This window comes from Carassius carassius, chromosome 9, assembly GCF_963082965.1.
Source record: "Carassius carassius chromosome 9, fCarCar2.1, whole genome shotgun sequence".
NCBI lineage: Eukaryota > Metazoa > Chordata > Actinopteri > Cypriniformes > Cyprinidae > Carassius > Carassius carassius.
Genome location: NC_081763.1, coordinates 29,167,170 through 29,189,366, shown reverse-complemented (window position 1 = coordinate 29,189,366; position 22,197 = coordinate 29,167,170). Strand labels below are relative to the sequence as shown.

At 36.6% G+C, this 22,197-nt stretch overlaps 1 protein-coding gene across 1 annotated transcript; it reads right to left on the bottom strand.

Moving 5' to 3' along the window:
- Nucleotides 1–346: 346 nt before the first annotated feature.
- Nucleotides 347–21,866, bottom strand: LOC132149517 (low affinity immunoglobulin gamma Fc region receptor III-like). The gene is made up of 8 exons (XM_059558836.1): nt 21,842–21,866; nt 20,774–20,809; nt 7,714–7,848; nt 5,490–5,660; nt 2,220–2,501; nt 1,746–1,988; nt 1,537–1,650; nt 347–1,215 (listed from the first exon to the last, which is right to left on the bottom strand). Exons 3-8 carry the CDS (start codon nt 7,778–7,780, stop codon nt 1,205–1,207), a joined length of 888 nt encoding a protein of 295 aa, XP_059414819.1. The 5' UTR covers nt 7,781–7,848; nt 20,774–20,809; nt 21,842–21,866; the 3' UTR covers nt 347–1,204.
- Nucleotides 21,867–22,197: the final 331 nt, after the last annotated feature.

Here is a 22,197-nt window from a genome sequence, read left to right as displayed (position 1 = left end):
ACAGTGCACCAGACTTAAGACAAGGTTTAAGTTGGTCTATGGCCCAGTCTGTTTTCAGCTCCTTAAAATAGCATTGTGCCAGCAATGCGCCTGAACACACCTATTTTTTGCATCGCATTGCGTCGGGTGTATTATAGGGCCCTCTGTGTGTGTGTGTGTGTGTACTGTGCTTCAATTCAATCAAATGTAATGAAGTCTTTTGCGGAAAGCTGAAGGAGATTGCTGATAGGCTGTCCCAATCAGTGGCGCCTGCACAATCCAATCAAGTTTGAGAGGTAAACAACAAATTCAGGGTTTCCGAGAATCTTCTTTTTACTTTTTTTTATTTTTTTTTTAGAAGAAGTAACGGGTACTTACGGTTATGGATAGAAGTGTAGCGGAGTAAAGAGTAAAATATTTGCCTCTCAAAAGTACTTGAGTACATGAGTACTTCCCAAAAATGATACTTGAGTAAAGTACAGATCCCTCAAAATTGTACTTAAGTACTGTACTGAAGTAAATATACTCCGTTACTGTCTGGCTCTGCATTTCTAAAACATTAGTGAAAAATTAAAATGATCAGGGGCACAAGGCTGGAAGTGATGCAAAGAAGAGGAGCAGAAAAATATCAATAAAGAGTTAAAAATGAAGTTAAAGACTGTGTATTAGCCCGTGATGTTTATGTAGTAACCTATTTTTAAATAGCCTTTTTAGAACAGCTTAGTTGGCAACACTGACAACATTTTTGCATTTCTGCTTATTTAATTTGACTTTCTATAAAATAAATGTAAGCTTCTGTAATGTTGCTTTAAATTCAGTTACATTACTGCTTGCTTTTAATTCATCAAAAAGTGTCTAAATGTCTTTTGAAAAAGACCATGACTAGGATTATAATCTAGGCTTCATTAAGAAAAAAAAAAAAAATAAATTAGTTTAAGGATTTCATTTTCCACTGTACGCATGCAAAACATTTATGTATGTAGGTATGCTAATTAGACCTGAAATTAATGGAGGTCAAGTGGGCTAGTAATTCTGGTTCATGTTGACTTTAATAACCATGAGATGCCAAAAAGTTAGTCATCGTGAATCAGGAATGACTTCTGTTTTTCATGCAGACACAGAGCGATCAGAAACGTCATCTTCATTTTTGATAGTGACTGCAGTCAATATCTGAAGATGACGTTTTTTTACCGTCACAACCGATTAAATTAAAGCTTTTTCATCTTCAACATGCACCTGTTAAATACACACACACAAAACAATCTTTTCATTATTTACTTAGCGGAAATAAATTTGACAACAAAAAATGTATGTGTCAATGAGGGAATATTTATATTTTTAGGGAAAAAAGATACACAGGGAGAGATGGAGTCTTTTCATTATTAATAACACATTGTTTCTGAAGCAACTTTGCAAAGAACAAACCCTCAAGAAGTAGGCCAAAGATGATAGCCACATAATGTATGATATTATTGACTCATTTGTTGGTTTAAATATGATGATTATTGAACTTAAATAATTATTATAACATTGAATACATTAATAAAGACGTTTTACCTCTCATCCTGCAGCATTTGAAAATCAGCACAACTGTCACTAGCAGATATGGACAAACTGCCAGTACAGAACTGAGTGTGTGGAGGACAGAGATCTGAGATTCTGAAGGGTAGACTGAAAAACAGACACACAAGCACTTTATCATGTGCTATATCTGAACGAGAGGATAAGAAGAAATAAATCAGCTCACAGTTTCTACTGACTCTCACCTCTGACCGAGATCCAGCTCTTGGGTGACTCTCCTCTCTCTGAGTGTCTGCAGTAGTAGAAACCCTCATGTGACTTTGAGACAGTAGAGATGATCATCTCTGTAGTTTGATTCTGGATGAGTGATCCATCTTTATAGAAATCAGCTCTGAGGTTTGGTGGAGTTGAATGTTGATATAAACAGCGTAGAGTCAGAGTATCTCCTTCAGTCTCAGGATGAACAGGACTCTCCAAAATCACACCAGCTACAGAAACAGAGGGAACATGAACTGTTGGCAAATCGTAAGACTATAAAAAATATGATAACAAAAAATTAAGATTTTATGTTTTATGATAAAACTAGATTTGTTTTGGACTGCCTGCCCTGGGCGTTTTTTTTTTTTTTTTTGCCCACTGATGCTGCCAGCACTTGTTTAATCAACCTGCTTTATGTATTGATTGTAAACTGCCAGTGAAATTAATAAATACAGACTCACAGTGTACAGTGATATTAACAGGATCATATTTTTCTTCAGATTCAGACTGACACCAGTACACTCCAGTGTCTGATTTGCTGGTAAAGCTGAATGTACATGTAGAACCTGTTTGTGATACCCACAGTGATGATGAACAATCTTCCAGCCCCAAACTCTCTGTGTATCTTTTCACTCTCCATCTATCAGAGTTACTCTGGTCCTCACAGCTCAGAGAGAGAGAGACAGATGTGAAGTGTTGAGTTCTGCTGGGACTGATGATCAGAGAGACTCGAGGAAAAATACCTGAGAAGACAATTGTTTTGAAGACAATTTGCAACCTCCATTAACCTATATGTTATACCTATATAGTAGTATAGGAGTTTTTCCTACTACTACGCAACTCTGAAGTTGGCACAGTGGATCTTCTGAAGGCATTACCAGCATAAGTTATTCTGTCGTACACTACTGTGATGAAACGAGGATGGATATCCATGCCGAAAAAGGTGAGGAAGAGGGGAAGTCGTGGTGGTGTGCACCAGAGGTTGAAGAGACAACGACATGCCTCTCCCTATGTTTATGTTGGCTAACGTTCAGTCGCTCCGTAATAAATTGGGTGAGTTTTGGGCAAATGTTAAGTTCCTTAAGGAGTATAAGTGTGGATGCCTACTTGCTTTTACGGAAACATGGCTTAAGGAACAGAATTCTTACTCCGATTTGTGAATTGATGGTTTTGGGGAACCCAATCGCTTGAACAGAGATCCAGCTGTGATGGGTAAATCACTTTGTGGAGTATTATGTCTTAACAGGAACAAAAACTGACCTAATAGAGAAAATGGCTGCACTTCAGGATTATGTTTAGATATGGCTTCTTTTTTTACCTATAGAGATTTAGCCGGCAACAGCGAATATGGAATGTGTTCACCGACAATGTTTTCTGGAAGTATTTCTGAGCCCATGTTGTGATTTCCATTACAGTAGTATTCCTGTATGTGATGCAGTGCCGTCTAAGGGCCCAAAGATTATGGGCATCTAGTATGGTTTTTTGACCTTGTCCCTTACGCACAGAGATTGTTCCAGATTCTATGAAACTTTGGATTATATTATGCACTGCAGATGATGATAACTTCAAACTCTTTGCAATTTTTCTCTGAGAAACTACTTTCTGATATTGCTCCACTATTTTTTGTGCAGCATTGGGGGAATTGGTGATCCTCTGCCCATCTTGATTTCTGAGAGACACTGCCACTCTGAGAGTATACCCAATCATTTTGCCAATTGACCTAATGGGCTCTATAATTAATATATATAAATATATATATATATAAAGGCGCAGCGCAGTTTGCTAGTTTCAGTCTGGCGCTGTACGCATTTTCCCGTCCAGCACCACGTTGTCTAATTAGCAAATGCATTTGCACTCATTTTTGTGCCCATGGGCGTGCTGGTATAAAAAAAGGTGTGTTCAGGTGCATGAAGCTGAAAATAGACTGCGCCATAGACCGATTCAAACCTGGGGCCCGTTCTTCGTACGTCGCTTATTACATCCGAGATAAAATGACACATCCAAGATGATATCATCGTGCGAATCATGATCCGGCTAATTGGGTTCTTCGAACACACCTGTTGTGTATGATTAGTATCGCTGGATTGAGTTATCTGAGATAATTGCGCATTCATGTGTTGGCTTAAAAGGTGATATGTATCGATACTCGAAAACATGATCAGCAGTGCAGCGATTGGCTGGTGGCAAGACCAAGGACGGGAATGTAATGACGTCATATAATTTAAAATGACACCCGACGAAAAACTTGACAAATTTCCATCAAGCCACTCTTATAATAGCAGTCATCACTCAAAATAATGCACAACTCTTTTATCTGTATAGCATGTGTGTAAGACTCTAATACAATTATGAAGTAATAATTTTATGACAAATAAATATTTCAGTGAGTAAAACTAGCTGTGTCTATAGTAGGCTGTTATGGACTACACAGCATTTTTATATTATTTTTAAATAATTTTTTTAATGATTATTATTTTAAATTATTGTCCCTGGATCAGTATGATACTCTTGTATAAAGTAGCGGTGGTAGCAGGCATATTTTGAGTATCAGTTCTGGTTGAAAAGAAGCGATCTAATCCTGTTTACATGAAATAAGCCTGCTCCCGAGCAGGTTTAAGCTTATGGACCTGTTGCTATGACAGCAGCAAACATGTCAAATATTAAAAATTAAAGGATTGCAATGCATAAGAATTTTTTGTAGGCTTATTAAATAAAAAATATTAAATATAAATATTAAATATATATATATATATATATATAAATATGTCACAATAGTCATCGCATGTATCATAATTAGGCTATCTATTTGCTGGCACACAAGCAGCTCCGTTTCATCTCAGAGACGCGTTTTGTCTTCACGCTTGCCAAATTCTGCAGTGTAAATAGAAAATCTGTCATGGCACGAGTTCAACTGGCTCTTAAAAGGAATGGAAGATGATGCTCTGATTGGTTTATTGCACGTTACACTCAAAAAACACCCAATACTCATTAAGAGAATAGGGACAACCCATTTAGACCATCCGCCCGGGCACGCCAACTGTTTTCCATCGTTAAAATAGCAAAAGTGGATTTGGACATGCCCTGAGTGCACCGGCGCCGTGCGCTTTACACTTTGCATTTAGATCGTTAAAATAGGGACCAGTAAGTTGCAAATTGGTCCTCCAACTGTTTCTTATATGTACATTTAACTTTTCCAGCCTCTTATTGCTACCTGTCCCAACTTTTTTGGAATGTGTAGCTTTCATGAAATCCATGTCCAAATTTCTAAATGTCTCACTTTCAACATGTGGTATGTTATCTATATTCTACCGTGAATAAAATATAAGTTTATGAGATTTGTAAATTATTCCATTCCTTTTTTACTCACAATTTGAATCGGGTTTGTATCTTAAATTGTGTTCAGAAGACGAACAAAGCTTTTACAGGTTTGAAATGACACGGGACATTTCAGGGTGGAGTAACCCTTTAATGATGATAGCAGTAACATCTGTGTTCCATACATAGTCATACCTCAGTTTTGATTGACTATTTCCTCTATTACGAACTGGAGAGGAATTTTGAAAATTTGAAACTGTGTGATTTCATCATACATCATAGTCCTCAAAATACCAAGAAAACTCTGATTTCTTTTTATATGACTCTAGATGCATCATTCATTGTATCATACAACACACTCTCATACATTCTTGTTTCAGTTCTGTCTCATTCAAACTAATCCTGTTCAAACTCACCAGTGACCCATACTGGCTGTGTGTTGCTGTAGGTTGTGTTATATGCTGGTTCTCCTCTCTCTGCTCTGCACACATAAACGCCTGTGTGTTTTAGAGCAGCAGAACTGACAGTGTAGTTTCCTCCAGCTCCTCTGCTGCTGTCTGAGAGCAGCTGAAAATTATATCTGTTGTCTACAAAACATGAGAATTCATGTAGATTTCACATTAAGGAGCTTTTGCTTTTACAATTATAAATTGTGCTTTTTGGGGTAATTCAGTGTATTCAGTTTAACTGTAACAAGGCCAGATCAAAACTCAGGAATTAATGGTCACTAGTACATGCACAACAAACCAATTGCAGTTTTTCTCAGTCGCTTTGGTACATTTCTCGAATCATCCTTGAGATTTGCAAAACAGTAAGTGCATTTCTCAAAACAACTCTTACGAATAGCAAAACACCATGGATTACCTGCAAAAGCCAGTCTCTTGCTCAGAATCCTTAGTTCTTCTCACAAAAATAAATATCTGTGTCAATGAACATGTCAGTGCCATCGAATGACCAGTCCTTGTGTCATAGTTTATGGATAAGACAGTCAGATCGCTTAGTCATGTTGTCAATATAACAGCCCTTACGAAAGGAAAATATATTTACTAATATATTTCTTAAAATATATTGTGATATATTGTAATATATTATTTTCCCTTTTTATTTTCTAATATATTATATATTTGAATACATTGAATAATATATTGATGATACATATATTATATAATATATTGCAAAATATACTAATGATTGCCGCTTTCAATATATTGCAATATATTTGAAAAAAATAAATATTAAATCCCATATATAAGAATATATGCCTAATATATTACATGATATTTTCCAATATACTGCAATATATTTTTGTTTCATAAGGGAGTGTACTCTGGAGGGATGTTCTGATGTAAACTATGGCAACTGTTTTGGATGACAGTTACTGTATTGAACAGTATGCCATATGCTTATGTATGCCATATATCCATTTCAAAAGTAGAAATTTACACATTACTGTATGTTGGATATTGATTGAAAGAGACTGGATAGAATTCCCAGTTACACTTTTACTAGTGGTCTGGCCAAAAAAAAAAAAAAAAAACCTTTACAATGCCATTGTGATATAGAAAAGGAAAAAAAAAATATGGGCACAAAGATGAAAATAAGTCCATTGTCAGAATTTGTAACTCTTGTGTTGTCCTCTGTCTATACAGTATAAGCTTTCCAACTGAAGATTCATGAGATGAACCTTTGAGCTATTTCAGAGAAATGGTTTATCATTGGTTTATCATCTACATTCTCTTCATTAGTCAAGATTCACTTGCAAAATTCATGCCAAATTGACAAAAAGTCTAATAATAATATGTAAAAATAAAAATAAAAAGTGTGCTTTGCAGTTTATGACAACTAGATTAACCATTTAATGGCTTATACGATGAACTAAAGACTAGATGTTTTGAGGGGTAATACGATTGCACAGAAAACTGTATAATACATTTTAGAGCGACATGACATTATGAAACAAAAATATATTGCAGTATATTGGAAAATATCATGTAATATATTAGGCATATATTCTTATATATATATTTTTTTTTTCCAATATATTGCAATATATTGAAAGCGGCAATCATTTTTTTTTTTTTCAATATATTATATAATATATGCATCATCAATATATTATTAAATGTATTCAAATATATAAAAATATTAGAAAATAAAAAGGGAAAATAATATATTACAATATATCACAATATATTTTAAGAAATATATTGGTAAATATATTTTCCTTTCGTAAGGGATTAGCAGCTGATAATGTAGGAAACCAGAGATAAATGTGTGTAATCAATTGCATGAATGTACAAAAGCAATCGCAGCTTGTTCAAAATAATGAGAAACTGGTTTTATGATGTGTATAAATGACTAGATGATGTGGAGGTGGTACAAGTAGTTTTGAGAATTTCATTTCTGATTTGAGAAATGCACCAAAGTGACTGAGAAAAACTGTAATAAAACCAGTTAATCAAAATCAAAACGAGCTTTATTGGCAGGTATTCACATACGAGGAATTTATTTTCATAACAGAAGCTTCCACAGTGCAACAGAATGACAGCTACAGAACAAAAACACAGATAATAAAATAATAATAATTATACCACATTAATTGAGATGTTTCCACATGAAGCACATTATACTGCATCTTACCTGATGAAACAATTAGAGTGTACCAGCTGAATGTCCAGCCTGTAGAGTTACCGTAAACCTCACACATCAGAGTCACTGGATCTCCTTCAGTCAACCACTTCTGTGGAGAAACACTTAAAACTGTCTGGACTCTATCTAAAATGGAGAAATCAAACATTTAATAATGTAAAGAGTGTGTCACTGAACAATGAACTCTGTGGCATCACATGTTGGTTTAGAAATATCTGTCAGTATAAAATCATGATAGTAGCATAAGTTGTGAAAATATTTCAGCAGAAGGTTTCATTCTCTCATTTGTAAACATGGTGTACGAGCCGTTTAACTTGTTAATGTCTATATACTTGTCATGAAAGACTGGCATGAGGTGTCTGAGGTGGGTCTCAAACCCGGGTCTCCCAATCAAGGAACGGTAGTTCTCTACCTCTGGTCTACTGGGAAGAACAGTTTCTTAGAAGACCCATGTGCAGAAGGAAGAGCAAACTCAGAGGCTCAGGTAACTCAAAGGCAGGCAGTCTTTACTTGGTCTCAGTAGTAGAATATAAACAAAATATCAGTTACAGCTTTACAGCACAAAACAGAAGGTAGTCCAATAGGTAACTGGAAAATGAAACTCAACAGGTCTACAACACAGGTAATACGTACTGGGTAGGCTCAAGACTGAACATAGCACAATGAAACTGCCAAACTTAAATAGGTCAAAGTACAGGTGGAACACATTAACTTAATGAGCAGTCTTAATTAAAGAGTCATGGCTGTTAGTGCCACCTAGTGGCCTGGAGAGTTCTCTCGTTAAGGTGCAGGGGGTGCCCTCCAATGGTTGGGAGAGTAATTACACGTGGTAGCAGACAGCGCTCCCTAGTGGTTTGGAGAGTCATTACAGGAGGAGTCTTACAATACTGTAGTGATACTTGCTGGCTAAAGAATGTTAGTCATATGAAAGATTGTTTAAATATGGTGTCCTTAGTGAATGAAGTAATGGACTCGTTGAACTTTGGTAGACACCAGCAGATTTAAATCATTGTTTACAATAAGTTTGTTTTGGCTAATGGTATTATTGTTTCTTTTTATTTATTATCTCTTTTAATATGAATAAACTAAACCATCGTATCATACCAACTCATCATTGCAGCATTATTGAATTCACTGTAACGTCTCTAGATAAAGTGAAATATGGAAAATGGTCCCCTTTTGCGGCAATTTATTTTGAACAGTTGCACTGGCGTGACCACCGCTTTAGACAACTCATAAGCTCTGCTATTTCTGTTGCATTTGAGAAACATCAAAGGGGAAACTAAATGAAAACGATTAAGTGAAACTAAACCGCACTATGTTTCAGCTGCGCAGTATGGACCGTTTATCAGCTCGGACCGCAATGGCGACAAACTTGTCCGAGCTCAGAACAGCTTTACTCGGGAGCCAAAGTTGATTTCGAGACACTGTTACTGCAAAAATGCAATGGTGCTGCGAGATCCAATGATAAAGTTACTGCGAGACTCATTGAGAATCATTGAAATTCTGCACAGAAATCTCTGTTATAAACAGCACTGACATACGTCAGGAATCCAGAAGTGGTAACGCTGACTGTAACCATGGTGTTGTGGTAAGAATAGTCAAATAATCCAGTTTTAATGTTATTTTTACTGGGATGAACAAATTATACTTTGTGAAAAACACACACATTTGTGTAAAATTGTAAAAATACATCAAACCACAACTATAAACAGTGGACAGCAGCAGAGAAACACTTATTGGCTTATTAATCATTAATTTCTACTTTTTCTCTATAGGCTATTTTGAAATTATAAAATCACTATTATTTTACACTTTTTTTGTGTATGAAGTAAGAAAAGTAACAAACTTTTCTTCAATTTGCTACTAAATCACACATAATCACTTAAGTTGGTCAGTTCCAAATGCTAGAAAAATAATGGTACATTTAATAAGAGTGGAATATGGTAACGGTACATATATTTTCTGTATAGAAAAGGTAACTTTTGCACCTGTTAATGTTGTTAATAAAAGTAACTTTTGTATGCATCTTAACTCAGGCTTAGTGCTTTAAATCTGTATAAACAATAAACAAAATAAAAATGAACAAAATAAACATGAAATACTATTAATAGTTGGACTTATTAATGCAAAATTATAGCAATTTTATGATTAAATTATCTTTATTTTGAATATACCCCACACCACCCCCAGTGCTACCAAATCTGCTCCTGGCGCAACCATCTGTAGAACTTAGTGGCGCTGGTGCCACTGCTCTCAAATTATGAAAATGTATTTAACACTTAAGATCAATTAAAGAAAACCTAAAATGAATGAAAAAATAAATAAATAAATGTAAAAAAAAAAATAAAAAAAATCAAGATTATGATTTTTTTTCCGCTAAAAAAAAAGAAAGAAAAAAATCTGATGTTCTTCCTTATTTTTGGCCTGTTTTCTAAAACAATAATTTACATCAATCTTAATCAATAATTGTAGTCAAGAACACCAAAACTGAGACCAGAACTAGAGAACAACTAGTTACCAGTGTTTGGAAAAACGGCGATTAAAAGAACGGCGTTAGGTAAGGACGTTATTTTTTCAGTAATGGGGTAATCTAACTAATTACTTTTCCCGTTGTTACAATGCTGTTAACGTTACTGAACGTTAAATGTGGTGCGTTACTATGCATTGATTTAATATGCAATCCGAACGCACCCCTGGCTCACACAGCGAGTGAGCAGGTGGGTTAATAACGAGATAAGCGATTATGATTGGCTAAGGCAGAGTCATGTGTTTCATGGTAGCCAATCAGAGCCAGTGTTTTTACACACACGCGCCAGCGGCGCCAAACACACACAGTCACACACACGCAACAGCTACACAGAGATTCGCAGCAGCAGGAGAAATGGCAAGTCAGGAGCAATCCGATGAAAAGTTGGCATTTTCAAGGTGGAGATATAAGCACTACTTCAAATTCATTGTAGTCAGAGGCAAGAACGTGCATGTAATGTGTGACACACGCATCTACAAAGCTAGTGGCCAAAAACACTTTTCTTACAAAGAGTGCAGGATAAAACTTTTGCTGTCTGTTGACGTGCAATAAATCTCGAAAGTTATGTACGAACACCTGTCTGTTCTACTTATTTCAACTGACTTGTGAAAACGGCTAAAAAAAATATATACTTTGACATATAGCAACTTTTTTTTTACAGTAACGCAAAATAGTTACTTTCCCTGGTAACGAGTTACTTTTATTATAGAGTAATTCAGTTACTAACTCAGCTAGAGGACGCAGTGTCTCATTCCCTACTCAGGGAACCATGGTTACATTTGTAATCGGATGCGTTCCCTTTCAATGGAATGATACACTTCATCCTCTACGGGGCGCTATGGGGAACTGTATACCCACACTGCCATGCTGAGGGGAGTGCAGGCCATTTCCATGGGAGTTGCCCCTGCCTGTAGGAAGGCTTGGAATCAAGAAAGATTCCTTTAAAAGGGATACGGCTAAGAACTTAGCATTTTATACTAAGTCTTGCCTGTCACACAGGGGCTACCGCTAGCTTTCGCATAAGCTTGCTGAAAGAGCTGTCTTAACAGATCTCTAGTAGCAATACCCTGTTTAGATAGGTATCCGAGGATACATAGGTGGAGTGGCGCCCAAGATGAACAGGGCTTTTACAAACTCAAGAAAGGGCACAAAGCAACAGCGTGAAGGAGAAAGAGTGCAGTATACTAGCATGCAAACTTACCACAGTGTGGATTTCAGAAAGTTTGCAAAGACTTCATGTGAACACTTACCATAGCATGGATTTTAAAATACTGTTCTAAGGAGGGGCTCTCGTGGTAACACAAAGATGGAATGGTGCATCTCAAAACAGTATGATTGAGAGTGATCAACTCGATCTGTGGAAATAATACTGGAGCACTCTGGGGAAAAAACAGAGAACTCATTCTCATATGAGAGGAGAACTCCGAGCTCAGAGTAGCACACTCATAGGCAACCCTTCTATTGAAGGAAGTGATGCAAGAAGTGTATAAACAAATACACACTGGCTAAATGGAGCCCAAGGAACCAAGGTCTAATCATCTCAAGAAAGGGAACAAGGCAGAGCACTTAACCCTTACCATACAGGATTTCAGAAAGTGTGCAGTCTTGCGTGCACACTTACCACTTACATGGATTTTAGAAAGTGCACAGAGCTTAGCTTGTGTACCTAAGGGTTCTGAAAGCATCGCAGAGGTGCTGAACCGCACGGGAGAGGCAAGCTCAAATTTTACAAACATCTGGGGAGGGGAGCATCACCTGAGGCAGCATATACAAGAAGACTTTTGTAACTGCCACCTCCACTTCCCGCTGGATGGGACAGCACAACTAAGCAGCCAGGAGACCCCTCAGGGTGATCTGGCTGAACATCCATGAAATTCACTGCAATGCTGTGCCAGGCCTGATGATCAAAGAGGCTCCCACAAAAACCTGTGATCTCAGCTGCCTAATACCGGAACATGAAGCCGGATGGCTGGTGCTGGTGAGTGTTTAGTAAACACTGTAGCTGAGCACTGCAAAGGAAACTCACAGAGTTTATTAGTAGACACATAACCACCAGCAATGTAATACACATAAGTATATACAGAAAGGGTTACATACTCACCCAACCTCCTGCACTGGAGCCCCGCTCAAGGGGCGCCTCCTTTTTGTCTGGACCATCAGTAAGGTGGTTGCTATGAACATAGAACCAGCAAAAAACATTATAGGTCCAGCATAGGAGTCTGTTATGTAAGAGGTTTCCTCCTAACCTCGATCAGGTGGAGAACTGGTGGTTACAAGGGAATTAGGAGGGGGTGGGATAAAAGCTGAAGTTAAAAATCACTAAAGGGATTTCATATTTACCTTAGTATTGCTTTGATTCAGACGAGAACACTGCCGCATCTGGATAACGTCCCTTAAGTTCTGCTTACCTCCCCATGACCCACGATTCCTCTTACCCCTGCCCGCAGGTGGGGGAGAAGTGCGAGTCACCACACTAGTCTTTTGTGCCTGTCTTTGATCCTCAGATTGAGACAGGCCAGGACCCCTATGTTGTTTGGGCTCAGACCTGGACCTTCTTGGAACGAAGGATCTGAAACCAGCGGAATGAGCCTTCGTCTCCCTGAACCTCTCGATCACTGTCTCAACGGAAATACCAAAAAGTTTAGAAGGTGAAAACTGAGCATCGAGAAGATAGGCTTTTCTTTTCTTCCCAATATTTGACAGGTTCATCCACAGATGTCTCTCTGCCACCACCATGTGCCACCATAGTCCTGCCCATGGTGGAGGCAGCCTACTTGGTAGCATGGATAAGATCTGTGGTGCAGCGCCACTCAGCTACCTGATCAGGAGAAAGGCCCTCGCCTCTATCCAGGTCTCTTGAAGCACCACCATCGTGTGTAATAAAGCCACAGCCTGACCTGCTGCTGTGTATGCCTTGCCATTTAATCTCCCTCCTTGCCATCTAAGCCCCTTCAGGAAATACATCTCACTTAAGAGAGGACGTCTCCCCCACACAAAGAAAGCTCTTTCTACAGGGGCATCCTCTCATAGCTATTTTTGCGCATTGCCTCAATGTCGGCAAAACTCTTATGCTGAAACCGATGGATGCGAGAAGGAAATGGCCTCTTTCATTTCTCTTCGATCTCTGTATGGAGATCATGCAGAAATGGAAGGCTCACCTGAGCTGGAGGGATATGGTCATAAAGATAACGCTCATCAAGGCAGCCTCACGGCGTCACCTTGTTAGCGCACTTTCATGGCAAGTCCAACTTTGCCGTGGCGCGATCCATAACCTCCAACAGCTCTACATATGCAGGGCAGGAGGGTAAAGAAGGCTCAGCCTTAGCTTCTTCACCATCCTCAAATATCTCCTGCTTTTCCTGGGTAAAAACCCAGCAGAGCACTAACCTCAGTAACAGAAAAGATATAATATTATCCTCCTGATAAGAGGCTCTCTCTCGTCTGCCGCCATTACGGAGCGCGAAAGGGAAAGTCCCTCTTTAAACCATCCAGACAAACCCACCTGTATCTCATGAGCTCATTCTCCTCCAGTCCTGAACCTCAGGAAGCAGATGGCTGCCTTTTTTCCTTTTTTTCCTTGGAAAGAGAGACGAACAAGAACAGAGCTTTTTCATTGAAAAAACGCTCACAATGCACGCAGATTGCCTCCTCAAAGACATCGCGTGCATGCTCTTCACCCAAACAAATGACGCAAAGATTGTGTGTCATTGGGTTTCAAATAACGCCAACACGGATGCACACATTGTCTAAACGCTTGCTATGATATACAGAGAAAGATCGCTCTTACTGGTTCTTTCAGATGCACGCTTCAAACAGAACAGTCAGTCAAGACGAAGAAGAGAATGACGTGTTATCCTGGTTTATAGTTGCGCTGGTAGTGACGTCAGAGGCTGTCGCCTGCCAACAAGTTCGTGTTTTTTTTCAATGTACTGTATGCTTCAGACACGGGTCACGACATGGTGTTCCTCATAGCTCCCCCCTAGAGGACGCAGTTTGAAGTTCCCTTGAAAGGGAACTAATTTTGAATCAATAAATACAGTAATAATAAGACAATTCTGAACTGTTACCAGTCAAATTAGATCACTAAAAACAGAATTCATCGTTGCACTGCAGGGGTGGCACAGAAGCTGAAAAAATATAATGGAAATAAATAATGAATATGAATTTCTAACTAAAACCACTAGTAGGTTATAGGTGGTGGCAAATCATTTAATGAGTAGTCACAGAATAATTTATTCAGCCAATATGTTCAAACCAGCTGATACATTCAGTAATAAATCCCTACTGTGTGTTGCTTAGAAACACACAACAATTCTGAAATGGATTTGTTTGGAATTATTTTTATATTAAATTGTGTCTGAAATGTTATTCACTTAATATTAACTTGTTTGTTGAAGGTTTGTATAAAGTTGATATATAACTTTTGCAGTCATGTTCATATTCACAAAAAAAAGCTTGTGATATTGCTTAATTTTATGTTATAATATTAAAAAAATATTTTTTTTTTAGATTATTTTATTTAGTTTCTCAGAAAAGAAGAATGCATATATTTATTTAATATGTTAAGTAAATATATATTAATTTAATGATGTGTAGATTACTGTATTGGCAAACAAAATATTTAGTTATTTTGTATTATTTATTTATTAATCTTATTTAAGTCCCACATAAACCCTGATAAATCTTATAAGTGCATTTTAATTTCATAGACAATTAGATAAATGCAGCTGCAAGCAATTACAGGAACAAGTAAGGTCAACATTCGTTCAGCATAATGCAAAGAGTAAAGGGAGAACAAAGTCTTTTGCAACTAAACCATGCTAGGAATAGTTCAAAACCACATCCTTTAGGTTAGCAGCACAGAGCCCAACCCACCATGACACATCAGCAATGGCAGCAGTCAGAGAGACACAGCATTCAACAAAGTGTTTTGCAGGTACAACAGTTTATGATAAAATTCTAAATGTCTAAGTAGAGATAAAAATAATAATAATTATTATTTAATTATTAAAAATTCTGACCAAGAGGTGGTGAAACTAAAATATATTTTACAATGTCTCATAATAAATATTACAGAAATTGAAAATATCTTAATTTCGAGATCAAGAGAAGGATCTTGTATTTAGTCCAGGTTCAAAGTTATCAGCAAAAGAAAATTCACTACACATGTTTGGTGCTTAACCCCTAAATATCTGAACACTTCTTAACCACTTTGAGGAGAAGCACATAAAACTGCTCTTTGGGATCTTAAATTAAACCCCTTATGTGCTGTTCATTTGGAGGATATGCTTGTGCTGTTTGGCATCTCCAGAGACCCCAGACAACAAAATGTGATGATAATAATTTTTTTAAAACAAAAATGTAATTTTACTCAGTTTATTGATGTTTTTACTCTACATTTGTGCATTTTTGGAAATTTTGCAAGAAATAAAAATATATGTCTTTTTTTAATGCAAAATACACTTTATAAAATTCCCACATTCCTCATTTTAATTCATAGGATTATATGGCTAATGTTCCATAGCATAATGGGAAATTGTTATCATCTGCTTGCAAACAAACACTTAACAGCTCATTTGCTATTTCAACATAGGTATAGATCTTTTGTCACCCGGGGAGCAGTTGGGGGTTCGGTGCCTTACTCAAAGGCACCTCAGTCGTGGTATTGAGGGTGGAAAGAGCACTGTACTTTCCCCCACCTACAATTCTTGCCGGCCCAAGACTCAAACTCACAATCTCTAACCATTAGGCCATCACTTCCCCCAAACTTGTAGCTGATGGGGGGTGTGGTCACTTGTATTTTATGAAATCATTTGGACATTGTGCAAGGAATAGTACTTGCTACACTCTCAGAAAAAAAAGGTACACGATGGTACAAATAATGTTTCTCAAAGAACAACAGTTTTGTACCTTATCAATAACTGTAACTTTGAAGGTACAGTAAAGACTTCTGATGATACTGTTTGGTACCTTTCAAGGTGCAACTGAAATTAAGGTGCATAAAAGATCTAATTTCAAAGGTACAAGTTAGGTGAAAATTAAGTTTTCATGCATGACTGGTTGCTGTTTTAACTATTAGGCATAGTAACAAGGCTCAACAAGTTGAAAATGTAAATGTTTCAGCTACTCAAAGTAAAATGAATAGCTTAAATTAGTTCATGGAGTTATGCGCAAAATAGATTTAGCCATTTGTATAATGTTACATTTTTAAAAAATGCAATGAATTTATTTCGCATTAAATGATCACAATTACATATACAATATGGTGTTTGTCCATTGTAACTCTTAAATATCTATTATACAAAATCACAAGTTTTCATTTTCCGTCAGTCTTAGTACACGATGTAAATACAGAAGAGTCAAGTTTTAAATAGGAAATATACTGTATCAAAACTCTTTGGTCATTTTTGAGGGAGATGATAACAGTCTAATCTGATTCAATAGTCTATGCTAAAATACAGCTAAAGTGCTACCGCCAGACCCAGAGATTGTGTAAATGGATTCAAAAATGGTAAAACTCAACTGTTAACTCTAGGGGAGTTGGAAAATGAAAACAAAATTTTTCAAAATTAGTGGCATGTTCCTTTAAGAGAGGCTCAACTCGAATTATCAGAAGAAGAGAGGAGGAAATTCAAAGGTGTGTTTTATGCTTGCATTTAACCGAATCAAAAATGTATAACACCATGTTTACAATGGACTTGATAGTTCTCGCAACAGCTAAAGTCGGTCTATGCTGGACGCGACAAAACGACCACTAAAAATCATTTGAACTTTGTGTCAGTACATCATGAATAGAACAAATATTGTAAAATAATAGAATAAATTGGGGGTTATATTTCAGTAATGTACGTTATATACATATCCCAAGGCTTAAAGGTTTCATAGAATGCAAAAATCACTTTTATAAGGTGTTTGAACACAGTTGTGTGGCCGCAGTAAGTGTGTGGGAAAAAAAAAAACAGCCTATAATGGTAAAAATCCACTCACTCATTGTTTTATTATCCCAGAAATCATAAACACTCTCCACAAAAGCAGTTCCAGACTATGTTGTAGCTGCTGGAGTTACAATGTCAGCGCCAAAGAGCCATTAAAAGTGTTGTGTGTGGGGATGCACCAAAAAACACAGGAGTCTCCATAGACTGCTGAGGACATGGTTGTTAAATTTCATTTTCGAAGAAATTATCCTGAAAAAAAAAAAAAAGGAAAAAAAAAGTCCTATACTTTGTGCTAACATTTTATAGTAGACTGGTCCACAAACGAGGGTCAGTTCATTGCTGGAGTAATGCAATGATTGCTTCTGAAAGAGGGATTGATACCAATGCTTTGTGCGAAAACTGTCCAGACTCCAGACATAGTAAGCATCATACAGTCCATCACAATTTGTTTTCCAAAAGAGCTTCTTGACTCTCTGTAAGGCTAATTTTGCTAAAGCTTCCATTGTCTCTGCCTGTTTTCACTAATGCGGCCTTCACGTGCTACCAGAATGATCGTGAAGGAATGTGGTAGTTAAAAATTGCATTTGGAAGCAATGAGTGAGGTCAGTAACATGGTCACCACCAGTTAAACCATAACAACGGTATGCTTGCAAGCATGAGCTCTTGAAGCTCCACACTCATCTGAGAAAGGAGCAGGGTTGACAGGTTTTCCTTAACAAAACCCTCCCAATCTTTACTAAAAACTTACCCATAACTAGCCCAATCGCATTTTGAGGTGGCTTTCCTGGTAAAAATTGCATGCCGGGGGGTAAATTTCACGTTATTGGGGTCTATAAAAGCTATAAAATGTGGGGCATTTTGAGATAAAACTTTGCGTACACACACTGGGGACATCACAGATGTTTGTAAAATATTGTATCAGTGGATTCTATGGCACCTTTAAGATTCTCGAGTTTGGGAGCTTCACTTAAAACATATCAGTCTATTATTAATGAGCTGCTGCACAACTGTCAAATATGTCTAGTCTAATTTTCACAAAAATATTACAATAGAGACAAATTGAAATACAGGTTCTGTGTGATATACCTATTTTTCGGTCTTTGTTTTTAAAAGAAGTGATTACCTGATTCTGCTCTATCTCCAAGTCATTTACAGGTCGTTCATTGTATAGAGAACTCTGAAACTCAGCAAATGTGTCTTTAACTTTCAGATCACAGAGGTGATGGAGAACCTGTCAGTGCTGGTCTCAGAGATAGCTCATATTTTCTGAGAAATCTTGTAATAGTAATATTTACATTTATAATACAACAAGTCTGCGTCCTAAGCTGTGAGGCAAGTATTAGTACAAAATGAATAAAATTTAAAATGTAAATAAATTTAAAGTTTCCTACTAAAATTTAAATGAATAGATACTAACATAGTCTTCTATGGTCTGCAACACAATACATCTGAGATTTAACTTACTGAATGTTTCATGAGCTTTATACTAAAGAAAACAAGTCATTCACATTATATATATTATAGAATCACGCAGTGTAATATTGTCATTACATATGTGTATTTTGCATTTATACGCAGGTGAATATTGTGTCTACTGTTGGGGAGGATGCTATTTCATGCCCATGTGAAGACTTTGCAGGACCAGAAGAAGACAACCAGTAAGTCTCTTTAACTGATGTCTATAAAATTGCAGATAACTGTTGAAGGGTTAGTTCATCACAAAATCAAAATTGTCATCATCACTCATATTCCATTCCAAACCCCTAAGACTTCCATTTATCTTCAAAACACAAATGAAGATGTTTTATTGAAAATGAGAGATTTATGTTCCTCCATTGACAGTCCATACAACTACTACTTTGATGCTTCAAAATGTCATAAAAATATTGTAAAACAAATCCATGTGAACTGAATAATTTAGTCCAGATTTTCTGATGACACTATAATTTTATTTGATGAACAGATTGAATTTGTGCTTTTATTCACATGTAAACATTAATCAGTACACACATCAGATACGATAAACAAAATACTTGGGAAAAATAAAAGAGGTTCATTTTTGTGTTAAACTTCAAGTTTGAGCTTCCAGAAGAACCAGTGAAGTTTGTTCTCATGTGTCAAGTAAGGCTGAGTGTCTGTTTGTTCAGTGTTTACAGTATATGTGAATAAAAGACTAAGTTCACTTTGTTCATCATATAATGTTTCCAGGTTTCCTTAAAGGGTAAGTTCACCCAGAAATGAAAATTGTCATTAATTACTCACCCTCATGTTGTTTCACACTAATAAGACCTTAGTTCGTCTTTATAAAGATATTTTTGATTAAATCCAAAAACTTTCTGTCCTTCCACTGGTAGCAATGCAACTTACACATTCAAGGTCGAGAACTGTAACAAAGGCATCAGAGTGATACATTTCACTCACTTCTGTGGTTTAACCTCAGTTTTATGAAGCAATGTTAGAGCTTTGTTTATGTATCATTATTTACCTTTCAAAATAATTTATCCAAAGTGCATTCATGTGACAGCATAATTTCTTGTGTAAACACAACATGAATGTATTGTGGTGCTTTTGTGAAAGAGCTTGCAGATCAATGTTTCTTTGTCAGTTTGTTTTGTTTTGTCTTGTTTTGACTTGTTTTGTGCAAACGTAGCATTCACATCACTTCATAAAATTGAGGTTAAACCACCACTGGATTCACATGGATTACTTTAATAAGGATTCTTTCCTATGGTTCTGGACCTTGAATATGTAATTTGCATGGCTGCTTATGGAGGGACAGAAAGCTCTCAGATTTCATCAAAAATATCTTGCAGTGAATCTTTGTGGTATGCATGTTTTATCTTTAGACTTTGCTTGTTTTGAAAGTATGGAATGAATAATGTATGTCTTTATAGTTGCTAAATGTCTTTTTAGATGTAGATTTTTTTTATGCTGCCCTGGTTTTACATGTGTGATATTCAGGGAGAAAGTGAACAACTGTCACATTCAAACAGGTGTTACATGCAAAGAATATTTATACTCTGATACTCTGTTAATGTTTCAAGTATTTACTGTAATCTGGAAAAATGCATTTCGCAAAGAAATATTTTACTGTTCAATATCTTGTGTGTATTTGATATGTATTTTCAGTTACTGATATTAAAATATATTTTGGTTTCAGTTGTTGAATGTGCATGTTATTCAAAAGGAAAATGGCCTTTGATAGTTCTTGAAGGAACATGTTTGCCACAGTTTAGGTGATGAAGGTACATTATTGTACAGTACCAACAAGTTTAAAAAATGAAAAGGTATATTTTGGTTCCCCATGGTACAAATCAAATTGTAATGGTATACATTTTTTCCTTTATATTAAGGTACAATTCTGTACCCTTAAAATATATTGCCCCAGTTACAAGGGTTTGTACCTTTTTTGGTACAAAATTGTACCTTTTTTCTGAGAGTGTATTTTCTCACTGCTAATGGTCATTTATAAAACTCGTTTAATAAGGTGTGTTAATATTCAAAATGTTTATTTTCTCATCTGGTTTGTAACTGTTAGTGAGACCTCACCCATTTGTTATGAAATGTATAAGTCAAATTCACTCACCTTCAGTGTGTCCAGAGTGAATATGTGAAATCAACACTAAAACAGAAAGAGAAAAAACTCATTACAGTTTGAACATGGAGCTAATCAATTTTCCTTTATACTTTAGACATAAAAGTTTAAATGAATGCCATAATTTTAATCTCAAATGTTTCACAGTTTGTTTTTCTAGATGTATTGGCATCTGAATGAGTATTTCTTTAAAAACCTTCCAGAGTCTGAAAACAGTGACCGTTATGAGTAGTAACTCATATTAAGATGTTGTGGGACTACATGTGTGTGTGTGTGTTCAGATAAACACTGAAACATTTGTTTGATGTCTTATAGATTTCATCATCAGCAAAGAGAACTTGAACTTGTTTAGGGAACTTGAAGCAAACAGTCAGATAAAGATACACTTTTAGTAACTGTGTACTAGTGAACATCTACTAAGGCATCAGGGACAGTGAATTGTAAAATAAACCAACAGAACTGATTCAACAAACACCATTAAACAGCACAAACCTGAATGACTGAACATACACACTGATCTACATCACAACAGATTACATTTCTCTTTCACAAACAGCACTGACTTTCTCTTCCTCTTTCAAACTCATCTTTCACTCATAACATGGAGCTGGATTTGAAACGCAGAGCAACAAGAAAAGACATAAATCAAGGAAAACTAAAACACTTGATTATTTAGGTGTGATGTGACATACAGCCAAGTATGGTGACCCATACTCAGAATTCATGCTCTGCATTTAACCCATCCAAAGTGCACACACACAGCAGTGAACACACACACAGACACCCAGAACACACACCCGGAGCAGTGGACAGCCATTTACGCTGCAGCGCCCGGTGCTTTGCTCAAGGTCACCTCAATCATGGCATTTAAAATGGATAGAGAACTGTACATTCCCCTCCTAACCTACAATTCCTGCCGGCCCAAGATTCAAACTCACAACCTTTGGATTACGAGTCCAAATCTCTAACCATTACGCCACGACTTCCCTTGTATTACATTTACATAATATAATAGCAATTACCATCCACTGAAATACACAGAAAGAAAATAATACTCACAGAGCACAAGAGGAAGTTTACTGAGCTCCATACTGACTGAATTATGACAGACGGTTAAAGACACAGACTGTGTTGAAGCCTCAAGACTTCCTGAAACATGCAGTCAGATCTTTAGAAACATCATGACAGATTAAAGACATACAAATGTACCTCATGTGTTACAGAAAATATTTTGATAATTTTTATAATCTTGTAACATGTTTACAGAAAATTGAACATGAACCTTGGAAATCTGTGAGGACCTGTAGGCTCTAAACAACAACAGCAGCAGCACAGCAAAGGCAAACACAAAAATTGCAATACGACACAATAACAGTACATGTGCAGTACTATTCTAATTCTATTCTAATATCCTA